The sequence below is a fragment of the Microcaecilia unicolor genome, chromosome 4, assembly GCF_901765095.1.
Source record: "Microcaecilia unicolor chromosome 4, aMicUni1.1, whole genome shotgun sequence".
NCBI lineage: Eukaryota > Metazoa > Chordata > Amphibia > Gymnophiona > Siphonopidae > Microcaecilia > Microcaecilia unicolor.
The window spans coordinates 155,582,196-155,599,884 of NC_044034.1; the positions used below are offsets into that span (position 1 = coordinate 155,582,196).

Here is a 17,689-nt window from a genome sequence, read left to right on the forward strand (position 1 = left end):
CATGTGACACACATCGCTTGGTGATACACTTGTGCTCTGCCCACATGTAGGCCTCTCCCCTCTTGCGCACTAAGGGGCTCTTTTAGTTAAGAGCATTAGAATCTGGGCTTAGCGCATCATAATGCAGGACTTTCCTGTGTACTAAGCCCAGATTAAATGTGGCAGTATTTTAGGGCTTTCTTTTTATATTTTAAGATCCTGCATTAATTTTTCCATTAGTGTGTGGTACTTGCAAAATATTTACATGAGAGCACTTATCACGTCCAATCTAGGAGATGCTGCATTAATTCAGACAGACAGTGCGTACTAATTAGAATGTGCTCACTGGTTAACACTTCCACACCCATTCTCGGCCCATTACATGTCTCTCCAAAAATAGTTAATGCACATTTAATGTGTTTTTCATGCACTAAGTGTGATTTAAGCTTAATGCCCTTTAGCAAAATGGCCCTTAAGTGAATAGCACTAGTGCTTATGTACCTACCTTTTAATTATTGGACTATTGTAACATTACTCTGGCCTTCTTCCTCAAGAAGCTTCAATTAGTTCAGAATATGGCTATACATCCCCTCTGTCCCGCTCATTGTTATGACCATGTCATCTCTCCCCTTAAGCAGAATCACTGGCTCCCGATCTCTTATAGGATTCAACACAAAATTTAATACACAGGGAGGGGCATAATTGAACGAAAACGCCTATCTCCATGGGCGTTTATCTCCAAGAACGGGTCCGTGAAGGGGCGGACCGAACCATATTTTCGAAAAAAATAGACGCCCATGTTTTATTCAACAATGCGTGAGCTGGGCGTTTTTGTTTTTCAGCGATAATGGAAAATGAAAGCGCCCAGCTCAAAAACGAATAAATCCAAGACATTTATTCGTGGGAGGGGCCAGGATTCGTAGTGTACTGGTCCCCCTCACATGCCAGGACATCAACCGGGCACCCTAGGGGGCACTTTTACAAAACCAACAAAACAGGTAAAAGAGCTCCCAGGTGCATAGCATCCTTCCCTTGTGTGTTGAGCCCCCCAAATCCCCCTCAAAACCCACTGCCCACAAGTCTACACCATTACTATAGCCCTAAGGGGTGAAGGGGGGCACCTACATGTGGGTACAGTGGGTTTGGGGGGGTTGGACGACTAATAAGCATTAAGCAGCACAATTGTAACAGGTAGGGGGGATGGGCCTGGGTCCACCTGCCTGAAGTCCACTGCACCCCCTAACAACTCCTCCAGTGACCTGCATACTGCTGCCAGGGAGCTGGGTATGACATTTGAGGGTGAAAATAAAAATTTGTGAAACATCATTTTTTTGTGGTGGGAGGGGGTTAGTGACCACTGGGGGAGTCAGGGGAGGTCATCCCCGATTCCCTCCAATGGTCATCTGGTCATTTAGGGCACTTTTTGGGGCCTTATTCGTGAAAAAAACAGGGTCCAGAAAAAGTGTCCTAAATTCTAGCTAAAAACGCATACTTTTTTCCCATTATCGGTGAAATGCGCCCATCTTTGTTCGGCAGATAACCACGCCCCAGTTCCGCCTTCGCCACACCTCTGACACGCCCCCATCAACTTTGTCCGCATCCACGACGGAGTGCAGTTGAAAACGTCCAAAAATCGGCTTTCGATTATACCGCTTTATTCGGTTTTGTGAGATAAACGTCCATCTCCCGATTTAGGTCGGAACTTGGGCATTTTTCTCGTTCGATTATAAGCAGGAGGGTCCTTCTTTCTGGGATATCTTGCTCGTTCACGCTCTTCTTTTGGAAATCAGTTTTTGGTCCCCTGGATTTATTGCTCATGACTGGAATCTACCAGGCACTTTTCCCTTCTTCTCTATTGCTCTGTCGCCCTTAACTCTCTGCTAGCAGAGCAGAGACTTCTGTCCTCAGTTTTTGGGCATCCTTGAAAACTTACCTTTTTCCTTTAGCATTTCCTGATGGATGATGATGCGGGTGGTGGCGGATAAGCAGAGGCACACCTCCTTTTTTTTCATTCCTGTCCTTTTCAAACATTGTTGTCCATTTCCTACTTTATAGATAATGGTTTTATTGCATATCTTAACCGCTTTGATTCTGTGGTATGCCACTAAACAATCATGTGTATAAGCACAAGTCATCTGTATCATACCTCCGCTGTTAGCACCTGTACTTAGGCATCAGTGTATTGCTATCTAAGAGGCAGATGCACCAAAGTCCTGGTAAAGTACCGATAGCTATTTTTACCTCAGTAAAAATTACCGAGTTGGAAATAGCGAGCGATGCTCAAAAGAAATGGGATGCAAATGAGGTACTCACAAAAACAGCAAGCAGCCCGGCAGGGGGGAAGGTAATCGGTCGCCCAAACGTGCGCAGAACAGCCAATCACTAAGCATGGCTGCTGTGCGCATGCTACAGCCGTCTTTCTTACATGCATACAAGTTGCATGTATGAAAGCAGTGTGTAGCTTTCTTTTTTCAAACTTTTTTTTTATTGCTGCCACAGCTGTCTCCTCTGGTGTAAGCAGCACTCGCTTTCCTGGGCGTGCAGCTAAACCTGCCTGATCTGCCCATCGGCAGCAATATAGCCAGGGAGCCTGTGTTGACTCTGCAAGCAGGTAGAGATGCCGCAGCTCCCCTCAGCCATCCAGGTAGCTGCAGCTGAGGGTAAACTTTCAGCAGTAATAGGAAGGAAACAGCAGTACTGACAACTCCTGACCACCTGTAAAAATTTCATCCTAAAGGTAGGTGGTCCAATTCTGTGCATCGCTAGGAAAATGGATCATTTGAATAGTAATTAGCTCATTAAAAATAACTTTGCATACAATTATTGTTCGTTGCTACCATGACAGGAAAGGAGCCCACACAACCCCTTTAAGCATGTCTCGCTTAACTCCGTGCTCACTAAACCAGCTAGAATCAGTATAAAAAGCATTTTGATGGCTCGTTAAGTTTTGTGCGTCTGGGCCTAAGTGACATGCCCAATGTCACAAAGAGCAGCAGCAGCAGGATTTGAACTGGGCTTCCTTGCTTGTTTGTCCAGTGCGCTAACCACTAGGTTACTCCTCTACTTCTGCTGCTATATTGGAACAAGTGGCTGCTGTTGGCTCTCGCCTCCCATTCCTCTCTCACAGCCATGCTGTCCTCCTACACTTCTCCCCTCCTTATCTCCTCTTTCCTGTCTCAGTGTTTTATTTTTCCTGTACACGGCTTTGTTGTGTTGGTTGCAAAAGAGGAATATCACTAAATAAATGGTATCAAAAAGCACTGTCTTCATTAGGGACTGCAGAGCCCTATGGCTTAAGGGCACAGTTTTGCCATCCATTTTACAATGAAACATGGGATTTTAAAACCCATGGAGAAAGGTAGCTAGAATATATTTTTGAGCAGAAGTCTTGTAAATTCGCTTATGGGTGATAGACAGGGTCAGTGCATACAGAAAAATAGAGGAAATCCAGAGATGTTCTTAGGATTAATCCAGGGATGGCATTAGACATGCTGGGGCCCTGGGCAGAAATCTGGGAGGGGACCTCAAAGCTGTCAGCAGGCTGTGCTGCCTTCTGCTTCAGGTAGGCTTGGAGCCCCTTGTGACATGGAGTCTAAAGCATGAACCTGGTTCCACTCTCCTAACTCCAGCCCTGTATGAACCTGTGCTCCCATAGATACTGTGCCGTGTGGTGAAATATTTATAATCAGTGCCAAGGAGAATGGCAGAAGCAGTTCATGATTTAAAGGAGACTTAATATGTTTTATTGTCTTTTTTTTTTCAAAGAATATCTGTAACCTTGGATCCACTCACTATGCATGATTATAATTTTGGAAAGAATGGCCACAACCCTCTGACAGAGGGGATGAGGTGGGTTGGTTGGGAACACTGGGAAAAAGAAAAAACATCACCCCAGAAGTGGAAAGGCTGATTTTTTTAGGGTAATGTTTTCCAAGGTGAGTGATCATATGGTTTAATTCCAGTATGATGAAGAAATGCCTGGTGGTGTCCATCGAGACCCAATAGGGTAGGGGTATATAAGAGGGGATGTGATACCACAGTTCACAAAGCCTCCAGAGCTGCATCAGGAACACAAGGGCTGTTCTGCTCGGTGAGGTTATAATGTCAAGTGAAACTTCAAGCCAGGGGATGTGTCAGCAAGATATACAATCAGGCGCTGAAACTGGAGGCTGTTTAATAACGGCAGTAATTTGTGGCTTGATACTAACAGTTCACTTTCTGGCACTTACGATGATATATACAGATCAGCGTTAGATCAGGCTATTTGGTTGAGGGTCAGCAGAAGATACAACAGATCAATTGTGCCCTGAGATAAAGCCCTGGTTTGTAGATATGTTCATTTGTAGATAGTCTCTAGTGATGAATTAACCCTTTATACAGTGATAAAATATATCTATTTAAGAAACTGATTTTGTCTCCCATTGAAACGTTCATAGAATTGCTCTGGCATGTTTATTTATCACATCTACTGCTCATTTGACTTTGCCCTTATAAGGGGAGAAATATATTGTCCAGTAAAAAGGAATTGCCTCCGATTTGCCCGTCAACCTTTTATTTTCAGTGTATCTGCCTCAGTGACTAAGATCTGACATCAGCAGGTTTATCAAACCTAGCTGGGGCTCCAGTCCTATCCTTGGTCTTTTGATCCTCTTGTCTTTCCAGAGAGTACCTATGCTTACCTGGGAAAATTAGTTGTTAAGAATCCAAAATAAAAATCCCTTGGTGAAAGCTAAGGTAACACTTTGCTGGAGCTAGGGGCTATGCTGCTTATGTCTAGTAGCGCTATAGAAATGATAAGTAGTAGTAGTATTATGTTTTCAAGATCTTTATATTCTTGTAGATTCTTTCTTGTATGAGGTGAGTAAATATTTCGTTTGATTTCCAGCACGCTGGTAGATTTGCCTTGGTTCACATGTTTAGAGACTGTTGGCTGAAGATCCCTTTCCTCTCCCCCAAAAGAAAGTCTTAAAAGTGTGGTGCAGAGGTCTAGGAGCTGTAATAGTGGCAGTAAAAGCTGGATTATTTGCAGTATAGAGTGTACTTTACTCCATAAACATAAAAATTATCCAGAGCTTTCTAGGCACACATTGAAGTCACATTTTCAAAATACAGGGATGTATGCAATCTTCACAAGCAGTAGCAAGTGTGGATAATTGTTCTATTTGTTCAGTAAATGCTTTCAACCCACAAGGAAGACTTAGCTTCCATGGGGACCATCAACTTCCCCAGACTGTAGAGCCACTGCCAGTGAACGGATGTGTAGAGTATGGAAGAGGGGCTGACAGGACAACAGGACATCTTGAGAGCCTTCAGGGAGAGAAGGAGGGAGGGGATCACAAGAGTATGGAGAACTGATCCTCTTCACAGAACATGGAGGCCTTTTGTTGGGTCAAAGAAGAGAAAAGACATGAGCACTTTGGAGGTAATTAAATCACTGGACCCTGGTATGAGTCTGTTCTATAAAGGGACATGCACTTGCTTTCCTTTTATACAATAGGCACAAGCATGTGTATCATCCATAGAGCCGGCATGTGGGTGCCTGAGTTCCAGTGATAAGTGCGTTACTTACAGTACTCTGGAAATTATCTATGTAAATGTGAGTCTGCCTACACTCGAACTGTAAAATGTGCACCGTGGAAGATATGCAGGGTATCTGTACAATAACTCTTAGGCAGGATTGTGGCATTTACATATGTTTCTACACCCACATGTGCCTTTATTTGTTTATTTATTTATTGGAATTTACTAACCACAGGCCTGATATGATTTAAACGGCCACAAGAGGCTCCTGGCTGTTAAATCACCCGTCCAGGGCTAACTGGGCATTTTCAGCACGACAACTGGATTGTGACATTGAAACTGCCCGGTCAGCGCCCAAACCAAAACCGGCTAAATTGATGGTGTTCTTAAAGTTAACTGCATAAATAGGACAACATAAAAGGCAGTCCTATCTTTATGTCATTCTTCATAATTGGTTAAGTGCCAAATATCACACTTCACTGGCTATAGTTCGGCCGAGTCTGTATACTCAGAAATTCAGTGCCTGAACTCAGATATGACCAGGCACCAAATTTCCAGGTATAATGCCGGTGGCATTACCTTTATACAGAGATTCAACCAAGACAGAGTACCGCAGGTACATGCCATTATCCTAATGATTTTCATGCATACTTTGTAGAATTTCCCTCCACATGATGATGGATATAATAACGCAGTGTTACTCTAGCCACAGTTTGGCTTTCTTTTTAATATGATGTTCCTCTTGTCAATTATGTCTGTGATGTGCAGGTGACCCGGCGTGAGATGAAGGATATCATTGTGCGCGAGTTTGAAGACATGCATCAACTGGCCCATGAGGAAAAGAGACAAGCACTCCACTTGCTGGATTTGCAGGAAGCTGTGGCCTCTGCCCATATGTCTGAAGTCTTAGCAGATGTGAACGTGAAGATGCTAAAGGTGATGGCGGAGATGGCCGAAATAACCAGGCAGCTGAACACCTTCAGTGAGCTCGCCTTGCTCAAACCTGAGGTAACCACAGTAGATACATTGGGGATTCAATCTGGTAAAGCACTTTAGATAACTGAGGGATAAAAGGGGCACTCAGGAAAGACAATGCCATAACAGAGAGAATAAATTAATTCTTTGCTTCAGTCTTCACTGAGGAAGATGTGGGAGAGATACTGGTTCTAACCACACAATGTGCACAATATTATATATACTCTTATAGTGTTAACACGATCAGGCTCTAAAGTGCTGAGACGGTGAATCCAGCGCTGCTCTCTCTGTGTGAGTAATCCATCAGAGTCCCCTCCTTGCATAGACGTTGTTACTTGCTCTATCTTGCTCAAATCTCTAAACGTGTGATTAGCTGTGACACAATGTGCTACTAATGGGGCTCCTAATTTCTGTCTGGAAATACAGGATTTATATTCAATCAGCCTGGTGTGGAGCCGTCTCGTGGTTTTCCCCACATACAATTTGCTGCAAGGGCACCTTAACCAATACACCACATTCTTGGATTCACATGTAGTAATAGATGTCATACTGTAACTTTTAGAATCCATAGGATTAATAAATTCTGAGCATTCAAGAATAACATCACAGGTGCTGCAATGTCTGCACTTAAAATGTCCACCTCCTTTAGACATATCGCGCTCTCTAGCCGGGAGGTTGGCCGGATTTAATAGATCTTTCAGATTACGACCTCTGGAAAAAGCTAGCTGCAACCTACAATCTTCAAACACTGGATGTGTTTTCATAATGTCCCAATTTCGTCTGATGATTTTTGCCACTTCCTCCCCCCCTTGTACATAACGCAAAAGTATCTACTTTATCTTCTTCTAATGTTGATCTCCACGTATCTTGCTCTTACTCTCACTTTCTCAGATTTCGTAGAGATTGTGATGCTGAAATTGATTTTCAAGATTCAAGCGAAAAAATCGCTGGTTGGAAGAGGTTACCCGTCTTCAGTAGTCAAGAAAGCATAGTTGCGTGCTAAATACATTAACGGGGATTTATTATTGCAAGTTATTCAAAGTTGTCTTCACCGAGGAGGATTTGGGGGACACACCGGTGCCGGAAAGAATATTTGAAGCGGGGGAGTCGGAGAAACTAAACAAATTCTCTGTAACCTTGGAGGATGTAATGGGTCAGTTCAGCAAGCTGAAGAGTAGTAAATCACCGGGACCTGATGGTATTCATCCCAGAGTATTAATAGAACTAAAAAATGAACTTGCGGAGCTACTGTTAGAAATATGCAATCTGTCCCTAAAATCGAGTGTAGTACCGGAAGACTGGAGGGTAGCCAATGTTACTCCGATTTTTAAGAAGGGTTCCAGAGGAGATCCGGGAAATTATAGACCGGTGAGTCTGACGTCGGTGCCGGGCAAGATGGTGGAGGCTATTATTAAGAATAAAATTGCAGAGCATGTACAAAAACATGGACTGATGAGACAAAGTCAGCACGGATTTAGTGAAGGGAAGTCTTGCCTCACCAATCTAATGCATTTTTTTGAGGGGGTAAGCAAACATGTGGACAATGGGGAGCCGGTTGATATTGTATATCTGGATTTTCAGAAGGCGTTTGACAAAGTGCCACACGAAAGACTCCTGAAGAAATTGCAGAGTCATGGAATCGGAGGTAGGGTATTATTATGGATTAAGAACTGGTTGAAAGATAGGAAGCAGAGAGTAGGATTGCGTGGCCAGTATTCTCAGTGGAGGAGGGTAGTTAGTGGGGTCCCGCAGGGGTCTGTGCTGGGTCCGTTGCTTTTTAATGTATTTATAAATGACCTAGAGATGGGAATAACTAGTGAGGTAATTAAATTCGCCGATGACACAAAATTATTCAGGGTCGTCAAGTCGCAGGAGGAATGTGAACGATTACAGGAGGACCTTGCGAGACTGGGAGAATGGGCGTGCAAGTGGCAGATGAAGTTCAATGTTGACAAGTGCAAAGTGATGCATGTGGGTAAGAGGAACCCGAATTATAGCTACGTCTTGCAAGGTTCCGCGTTAGGAGTTACGGATCAAGAAAGGGATCTGGGTGTCGTCGTCGATGATACGCTGAAACCTTCTGCTCAGTGTGCTGCTGCGGCTAGGAAAGCAAATAGAATGTTGGGTGTTATTAGGAAGGGTATGGAGTCCAGGTGTGCGGATGTTATAATGCCGTTGTATCGCTCCATGGTGCGACCGCACCTGGAGTATTGTGTCCAGTACTGGTCTCCGTATCTCAAAAAAGATATAGTAGAATTGGAAAAGGTACAGCGAAGGGCGACGAAAATGATAGTGGGGATGGGACGACTTTCCTATGAAGAGAGGCTGAGAAGGCTAGGGCTTTTCAGCTTGGAGAAGAGACGGCTGAGGGGAGATATGATAGAAGTGTATAAAATAATGAGTGGAATGGATCGGGTGGATGTGAAGCGACTGTTCACGCTATCCAAAAATACTAGGACTAGAGGGCATGAGTTGAAGCTACAGTGTGGTAAATTTAAAACGAATCGGAGAAACTTTTTCTTCACCCAACGTGTAATTAGACTCTGGAATTCGTTGCCGGAGAACGTGGTACGGGCGGTTAGCTTGACGGAGTTTAAAAAGGGGTTAGATAGATTCCTAAAGGACAAGTCCATAGACCGCTATTAAATGGACTTGGAAAAATTCAGCATTTTAGGTATAACTTGTCTGGAATGTTTTTACGTTTGGGGAGCGTGCCAGGTGCCCTTGACCTGGATTGGCCACTGTCGGTGACAGGATGCTGGGCTAGATGGACCTTTGGTCTTTCCCAGTATGGCACTACTTATGTACTTATGTACTTGTTAAATCACAAGAGTATTGTAAAAAGTTGCAAGAGGACCTTACGAGACTGGGAGACTGGGCATCCAAATAGCAGATGATGTTTAATGTGAGCAAGTACAAAGTGATGCATGTGGGAAAGAGGAATCCGAACTATAGCTATGTGATGCAAGGTTCCCCATTAGGAGTCACAGATCAGGAAAGAGATCTAAGTGTCATCGTTGATGGTACGTTGAATCCTCTGCTCGGTGTTTAGCGGCAGCTAAGAAAGCAAATAGAAGGTTAGGTATTATTAGGAAAGGTATAGAAAACAAAAATGAGGATGTTATAATGCCTTTATATCTCTCCATGGTGTGACTGCACCTCGAGTACTGTTTTCAATTGTGGTCACTGCATCTCAAAAAAGATATAGTGAAATTAGAAAAGGTGCAGAGAAGGACAACAAAAATGATAACAGGGATGGGAAAACTTCCCTGTGAGGAAAGGCTAAAGTGGTTAGGGCTGTTCAGCTTGGAGAAAAGACAGCCGAGGGGAGAAATGATAGAGGTCTATAAAATAATGAGTGGAATGGTAGACGTGAATTGCTTGTTTACTCTTTCCAAAAATACTAGGACTAGGGGGCACGCAATGAAGCTTCAAAGTAGTAATTTTAAAACAAATCGGAGAAAATATTTCTTTACTCAGTGTGTAATTAAACCCTGGAATTCATTGCCAGAGAATGTTGAAAAAGCAGTTAGCTTAGCGTGGTTAAAAAAGGTCTGGATAATTTCCTATAAGAAAAGTTCATATGTCATTATTAACATGGCCTTGGGGAAAATCCACTGCATATTTCTAAGATGAGCACCATAAAATGTATTCTACCGTTTTGGGATCTTGCCAGCTAATTGTGACCTTGGTTGGCCACTGTTGGAAACAGGATACTGGGCTTGATGGACTTTCGGTCTGTCCCAGTATGGCAAATTCTTATGTTCTTATGATTATTCATACCGTCTTCTAGGCATCTAAGTTAACTGTAGGTGCTCAGATCTTTATAAATAAAAATTCTCCCCCACTGAGCTTCTGAATTTAGGTGTCTCTTTTAAGTAGGGAGGGGGGGGGGGGGGCAGGAATGACATTACAAGTTCAGTGCTGATTTGCAGTCCCAGGTGCCATACTTAGGTGTCCTAAAGCTCAGAGAAATCAATAGCTGGTCTAAATTTGGGGGCTTTTGTTCTAGGTCCCTCAAGCTAGTCAATAACCTATTTTCAGCCAGGCACCTAAGATCAGCGGAAAAGAGGTCCTTCATTTAGACTGCTACACTGAAGCACTAGAGGGGTCATTTTCAAAGCATTAGATTTACAAAGTTCCATAGGTTACTATCAGGCTCATTTTCAAAAGAGAAAAATGTTTAAAAAGTGGCATGTCTGCATTTGGTCGTTTTTCTCACAAAAACGTCCAAATCAGTATTTTCGAAACCTATTTTTAGACGTTCTTCTATGAAGACCATCAGAAGTATGTCCAAATCTCAAGCAGGCGTTTCAGGGGCGTGTTCAGGGCAGGACTTGGGCGTTCTTAAGACTTGGATGTTTTTCAGCCATAATGGAACAAAACAAAAATGTCCAGGACTAAAACGTAGACGTTTTGAGCTAGACCTGTTTTTATTATGAATAATGCACAAAAAGGTGCCCTAAATAACCAGATGACCACAGGAGAGAATCAGGAATGACCTCCCCTTATTCCCCCAGTGGCCACTAACCCCCTCCCACCCTCAAAAAGTGTGATGAAAAACATTGCTTTCCAGCCTCTGTGCCACCCTCAGATGTTATACTCAGGTCCATCAGAATAGCATGCAGGTCCCTGGAGTAGTCTAGTAGTGGGTGCAGTGCACTGCAGACAGGTGGACCCAGCCCAGCCTCCTACCTCTCCCTACCTGTTACAATTGTAGAGGAAACTGCAAGCCCTCCAAAACTCACCAGAAAACCACTGTACCCACATATAGGTGCCCCCTTCACCCAGGGCCGGTCTTAGCAAGTGCGGGGCCCTCTGCAGACCAATTTGGTGGGGCCCTACCCTAGCTCTGCCCCCATTGACAAGTTTAGTACATTTTTAGAAAACCTTTTATTTATGAAATTTCAAATAAGACAAATGAAGCAAAACTTGTACAGAAAAACTGATTGAAATAAGCACAATGCTATCATAGGAAACCTAATATTAAGCATTGGAAACCCCCCAGAAATTATTCCGTTCAAGGCTACTACAAACAATTAGGAGTTCTAATTCAGAGGTTCCAGCTTTAGATCGATATATATTTCTCCAAAACCAAGAAAAATCACACAGTTCTACACATACTGCACATATTAACGTTTGTTCGCATATGCATGCTCAAACTGTATAGCCATAAACACTGCCTGCTTTTATCAACCTCTGAATCTGGAAGACTAACCTGTAAACAGCTGGATGGAACCACTTAAATTCTTTCATTTATAACGATACCTTATCATCATTATGCAATATGCACTAGGGATTTTCCATGGGGTGTAGTATGGGGTCTCTCGTGCCCCTTGGCACAGCTCCTTACCGGGGTATGCTCACCGGCGTAGTGCCCGATCCGATGGCTCATGAGCCCCCAGGATGCCTCCGGCGTGGGGGTCATCGGTGTCAGGTGGCGATGCTGCAGCCAGCAGCGGCATGGTGCACGGTGGCGCAGCCAAACCTGGCTGACATGCGTGGCGCTGGGAAAACTTCATATGCCGCATGCACTGGGGACGGACGCACAAGATAAGATTCAACCAGCCGTGCGCCGCGGGGCCCCTGTGAGCGCGAGGCCCTATGCGGTCGCACTGGTTGCCCCTGCCTAAGACCGCCCCTGCCTTCACCCGTAAGGGCTATGGTAGTGGTGTACAGTTGGGGGTAGTGGGTTTTGGGGGCTCAGCAGACAAAGTAAGGGAGCATTTTATGAAGTCCTCTGCAGTGCCCCCTAGGATGCCCTACTGCTGTCCTGGGATGTCAGAGGGACCAGTCTACTAAAAATGCTGGCTCCTCCTACAACCCAGTGACTTGATTTTGTATGTTTTGCACTTGGACGGTTTTTTTTTCCAAAATGGACCAAATCACAAAATGTCCAAAATACAAAACGCCCATAGTATTTCTGAAAAAAAGATGTTTTTCATTTTCAAAAATGACCTTCTTTCCTGTACAGAATTTGGACGTTTTGTGTAAAACGTCCAAATTCAGATTTTGACATCATATCGAAAATGCCCCTCCATGTAACTTTGTAAGTCTAAGTGCTTTGAAAATACGCCTCATAAGTACATAAGTAATGCCATACTGGGAATAGACCAAAGGCCCATCGAGCCCAGCATCCTGTTCCCGACAGTGGCCAATCCAGGTCAAGGGCACCTGGCAAGCTACCCAAACGTACAAACATTTTATACATGTTATTCCTGAAATTGTGAATTTTTCCCACGTCCATTTAGTAGCGGTCTATGGACTTGCCCTTTAGGAAACCGTCCAACCCCTTTTTAAACTCTGCCACGTTCTCCGGCAACGAATTCCAGAGTTTAATTACGCGTTGGGTGAAGAAACATTTTCTCCTATTTGTTTTAAATTTACTACACTGTAGTTTCATCGCATGCCCCCTAGTCCTAGTATTTTTAGAAAGCGTGAACAGACGCTTCACATCCACCTGTTCCACGCCACTCATTATTTTATATACCTCTATCATGTCTCCCCTCAGCCGTTTCTTCTCCAAGCTGAAAAGCCATAGCCTCCTTAGTCTTTCTTCATAGGGAAGTCGTCCTATCCCCGCTATCATTTTCGTCGCCCTTCGCTACAACTTTTCCAGTTCTACTATATCTTTCTTGAGATGCGGCGACCAGAATTGAACACAATACTCAAGTTGCGGTCGCACCATGGAGTGATACAACGGCATTATAACATCCTCACACCTGTTCTCCATACCTTTCCTAATAATACCCAACATTCTATTCACTTTCCTAGCCGCAGCAGCACACTGAGCAGAAGGTTTCAACATATCATCAACGATGACACCTAGATTTCTTTCTTGGTCCGTAACTCCTAACGTGGAACCTTGCGTGACATAGCTACAATTTGGATTCTTTTTTCCCACATGCATCACCTTGCACTTGTTCACATTGCCATTTGGCCGCCCAGTCTCCCAGTCTCGTAAGGTCTGTAATTTTTCACAATCCTGTCGCGAGTTAACGACTTTGAATAACTTTGTGTCATCAGCAAATTTAATTACCTCGCTGGTTACTCCCATCTCTAAATCATTTATAAATATATTAAAAAGCAGCGGTCCTAGCACTGACCCCTGAGGAACCCCACTAACTACCCTTCTCCATTGTGAATACTGCCCATTTAACCCCAACCATATTTTAATCCACAATAGGACATTTCCTCCTATCCCATGACCCTCCAATTTTGTCTGCAGCCTTTAATGAGGTACCTTATCAAATGCCTTTTGAAAATCTAGATACACAATCCTGCTTATAATCGAACGAGAAAAACGCCCAAGTTCCGACCTAAATCGGGAGATGGACGTTTATCTAAAAAAAATGAATAACGCGGTATAATCGAAAGCCGAACTATGTTACTATGTTATGTTATGTTGGACGTTTTCAACTGCACTCCATCGCGGAAGCGTACAAAGTTGACGGGGGCGTGTCGAGGCGTGGTGAAGGCGGGACTGGGGCGTGGTTATCACCCAAACAGAGATGGGCGCCTTTCGCCGATAATGGAAAAAAAGTATGCGTTTGTAGCTAGAATTTAGGGCACTTTTCCTGGACCCTGTTTTTTCACGAATAAGGCCCCAAAAAGTGCCCTAAATGACCAGATTACCACCAGAGGGAATCGGGGATGACCTCCCCTGACTCCCCCAGTGGTCACTAACCCCCTCCCACCACAAAAAATGATGTTTTACAACTTTTTATTTTCACCCTCAAATGTCATACCCACCTCCCTGGCAGCAGTATGCAGGTCCTTGGAGCAGTTGTTAGGGGGTGCAGTGGACTTCAGGCAGGTGGACCCAGGCCCATCCCCCCCCTACCGGTTACAATTGTGCTGCTTAATGCTTAGTCGCCCAACCCCCCCAAACCCACTGTACCCACATGTAGGTGCCCCCCTTCACCCCTTAGGGCTATAGTAATGGTGTAGACTTGTGGGCAGTGGGTTTTGAGGGGGATTTGGGGGGCTCAACACACAAGGGAAGGGTGCTATGCACCTGGGAGCTCTTTTACCTTTTTTTTTGTTTTTGTAAAAGTGCCCCCTAGGGTGCCCGGTTGGTGTCCTGGCATGTGAGGGGGACCAGTGCACTACGAATCCTGGCCCCTCCCACGAACAAATGCCTTGGATTTATTCGTTTTTGAGTTGGGCGCTTTCATTTTCCAATATCACTGAAAAACAAAAACGCCCAGCTCACAAATTGTCGAATAAAACATGGACGTCTATTTTTTGCGAAAATACGGTTCGGTCCGCCCCTTCACGGACCTGTTCTCGGAGATAAACGCCCATGGAGATAGACGTTTTCGTTCGATTATGCCCCTCCACATCAACCAGCTCCTTTTTGTCCACATGTTTGTTTACTCCTTCAAAGAATTGAAGTAAATTGGTCAGGCAAGATTTCCCCACACTAAAACCGTGCTGACTTGGTCTCAGTAATCCATGTCATTGGATGTGCTCTGTAATTTTGTTTTTAATAATAGCCTCTACCATTTTCCCCAGCACTGACGTCAGACTCACCGGTCTATAATTTCCCGGATCTCCCCTGGAACCTTTTTTAAAAATCGGTGTTACATTGGCCACTCTCCAATCTTCCAGTACCATGCTCGATTTTAAGGATAAATTGCATATCACTAACAGTAGCTCCGCAAGCTCATTTTTCAGTTCTATCAGTACTCTAGGATGTATACCATCCGGTCCTGGAGATTTGCTACTCTTCAGTTTGCTGAACTGCCCCATTACGTCCTCCAGGTTTACCGTGAATTCAGAAAGTTTTTCCGACTCGTCCGCTTGAAATACCATTTCCGACACCGGCATCCCACCCAAATCTTCCTCGGTGAAGACTGAAGCAAAGAATTCATTCAATCTCTCCGCTACGTCTTTGTCATCCTTGATCGCCCCTTTTACTCCTCGGTTGTCCAGTGGCCCAACCGATTCTCTTGCCAGCTTCCTGCTTTTAATATACCGAAAAAATTTTTTACAATGTTTTTTGCCTCTAATGCTATCTTTTTTTTGTAATCCCTCTTGGCCTTCTTTATCTGCGCCTTGGATTTGCTTTGACACTCCTTATGTTGCTTCTTGTTGTTTTCTGACGGTTCCTTCTTCCATTTTCTGAAGGCGTTTCTTTTAGCCCTAATAGCTTCCTTCACCTCACTTTTCAACCATGCCGGCTGTCTTTTGGACTTACATCTTTCTTTTGTAATTCGCGGAATATGTTTTGCCTGGACTTCTAGGATGGTACTTTTGAACAGCATCCACGCCTGTTGTACAGTTTTTACCCTCTCAGTTGCCCCTCTAAGTTTTTTTTTTTTACCGTTCTTCTCATTCTATCATAGTCTCCTTTTTTAAAGTTAAACGCTAACGTATTTGACTTCCTATGTATAGTTACTTCAAGGTTGATATCAAAACTGATCATATTATGATCACTGTTATCAAGCGGCCCCAGTACCATAACGTCCCTCACTAGATCATGCGCTCCACTAAGGACCAAGTCTAGAATTTTTCCTTCTCTTGTTGGCTCCTGCAACAGCTGCTCCATAAAGCTATCCTTGATTTCATCAAGGAATTGTACCTCTCTAGCGTGTACCGATGTTACATTTACCCAGTCTATATTTGGGTAATTGAAGTCACCCATTATTATCGCATTGCCCATTTTGTTTGCGTCTCTGATTTCTTTTATCATTTCTGCATCTACCTGCTCATCCTGGCGAGGCGGACGGTAGTACACTCCTATCACCGTCCTTTTCCCTTTTATACATGGAACTTCAACCCACAATGATTCAAAGGTGTGATTTGTGTCCTGCTGAATTTGTAATCTATCTGCTACCCCTCCACCAGTCCGGTCCAGCTGATCACTACAATATACTTTGTACCCCGGTATGACAGTGTTCCACTGGTTATCCTCCTTCCACCAGGTCTCAGAAATGCCTATTATGTCCAGTTTTTCGTTTAGTGCAATATATTCCAACTCTCCCATCTTATTTCTTAGACTCCTAGCATTTGCATATAGACATTTCAAAGTATGTTTGTTGTTCCTATTTGCATGATGTTTAGTGCTTGACACTATTGATTTGCTATCTTTTGTCTGATCTTTAGTTGTATTTAAGGGCACCTGGCCTACCACAGTCTCTTGTGTAACCTCACTATCCAGAAACCCTATCTTCCCTGTTTGTGAGGTATCCTTGCAAGATACCTTATCCCGAACCATGCGCTGTTGTGCGACTGTCGGCCTTTCCCCCATTTCTAGTTTAAAAGCGGCTCTATCTCTTTTTTGAATGCCGATGCCAGCTACCTGGTCCCACTCTGGTTAAGATGGAGCCCATCGTTTTGGAATAGGCTCCCCCTTCCCCAGAATGTTGCCTAGTTCCTAAGAAATCTAAAATCCTCCTTCCTGCACCATCGTCTCATCTACGCATTGAGACTCCAGAGCTCTGCCTGTCTCTTGGGGCTTGCGCGTGGAACGGGTAGTATTTCAGAAAATGCCACCCTAGAGGATCTGGATTTGAGCTTTCTTCCTAAAAGCCTAAATTTGGCTTCCAGAACCTCTCTCCCACATTTTCCTACGTCATTGGTACCCACATGTACCAAGACATCCGGCTCCTCCCCAGCACTATCTAAAATCCTGTCTAGGTGCCGTGTGAGGTCTGCCACCTTCGCACCAGGCAGGCAAGTCACCAGGCGATCCTCCCGTCCACCAGCCACCCAGCTATCTACATTCCTAATGATTGAATCGCCAAGTATGACAGCTATTCTAACCTTTTCCTCCCGGTCAGCCATTGGAGATATATCCTTTTTGGAACCTATGCAACTTTGTAAGTGCTTTGAAAATACACCTCTCTGTGATCTTTGAATATTGGCTTATTAGTATTTCTTTCTTTCCAAAAGGAATTCAAGGTAGAGCACAACATAAAATCAAAATAAATACAAATAAGAACATGACAGTACATACTGGAGGCAATTCTCTACAGGTCCTCCGAAGTTAGGCACTAGGATGCTGCGTGCGAACCGTGAATTCTGTGTCAGAGATTACGGACATATTTCCCGTTTAAAGAATACTAGCTTAAGTCTGCAGTTATGTACTTAATGTTAGGTGCGAGCACTTACGCTGGCTCAGTGACTGGTATGAATGCTGATGCTTAATTGACATTATTCTATAACATATGCATGTACGTGCTGGGCATGCCCCTGACCCACCTCTGCC

At 44.0% G+C, this 17,689-nt stretch overlaps 1 protein-coding gene across 2 annotated transcripts in view; it reads left to right on the plus strand.

Moving 5' to 3' along the window:
• Window positions 1–17,689, plus strand: part of TRIM44 (tripartite motif containing 44) — a 149,746-nt gene that overhangs the window by 35,888 nt on the left and 96,169 nt on the right. For both annotated transcript variants that reach the window (XM_030200798.1, XM_030200799.1), the window contains exon 3: window positions 6,268–6,507. In XM_030200798.1, coding sequence (XP_030056658.1) covers window positions 6,268–6,507 — 240 coding nt within the window. The remainder of the gene's footprint in view (window positions 1–6,267; window positions 6,508–17,689) is intronic.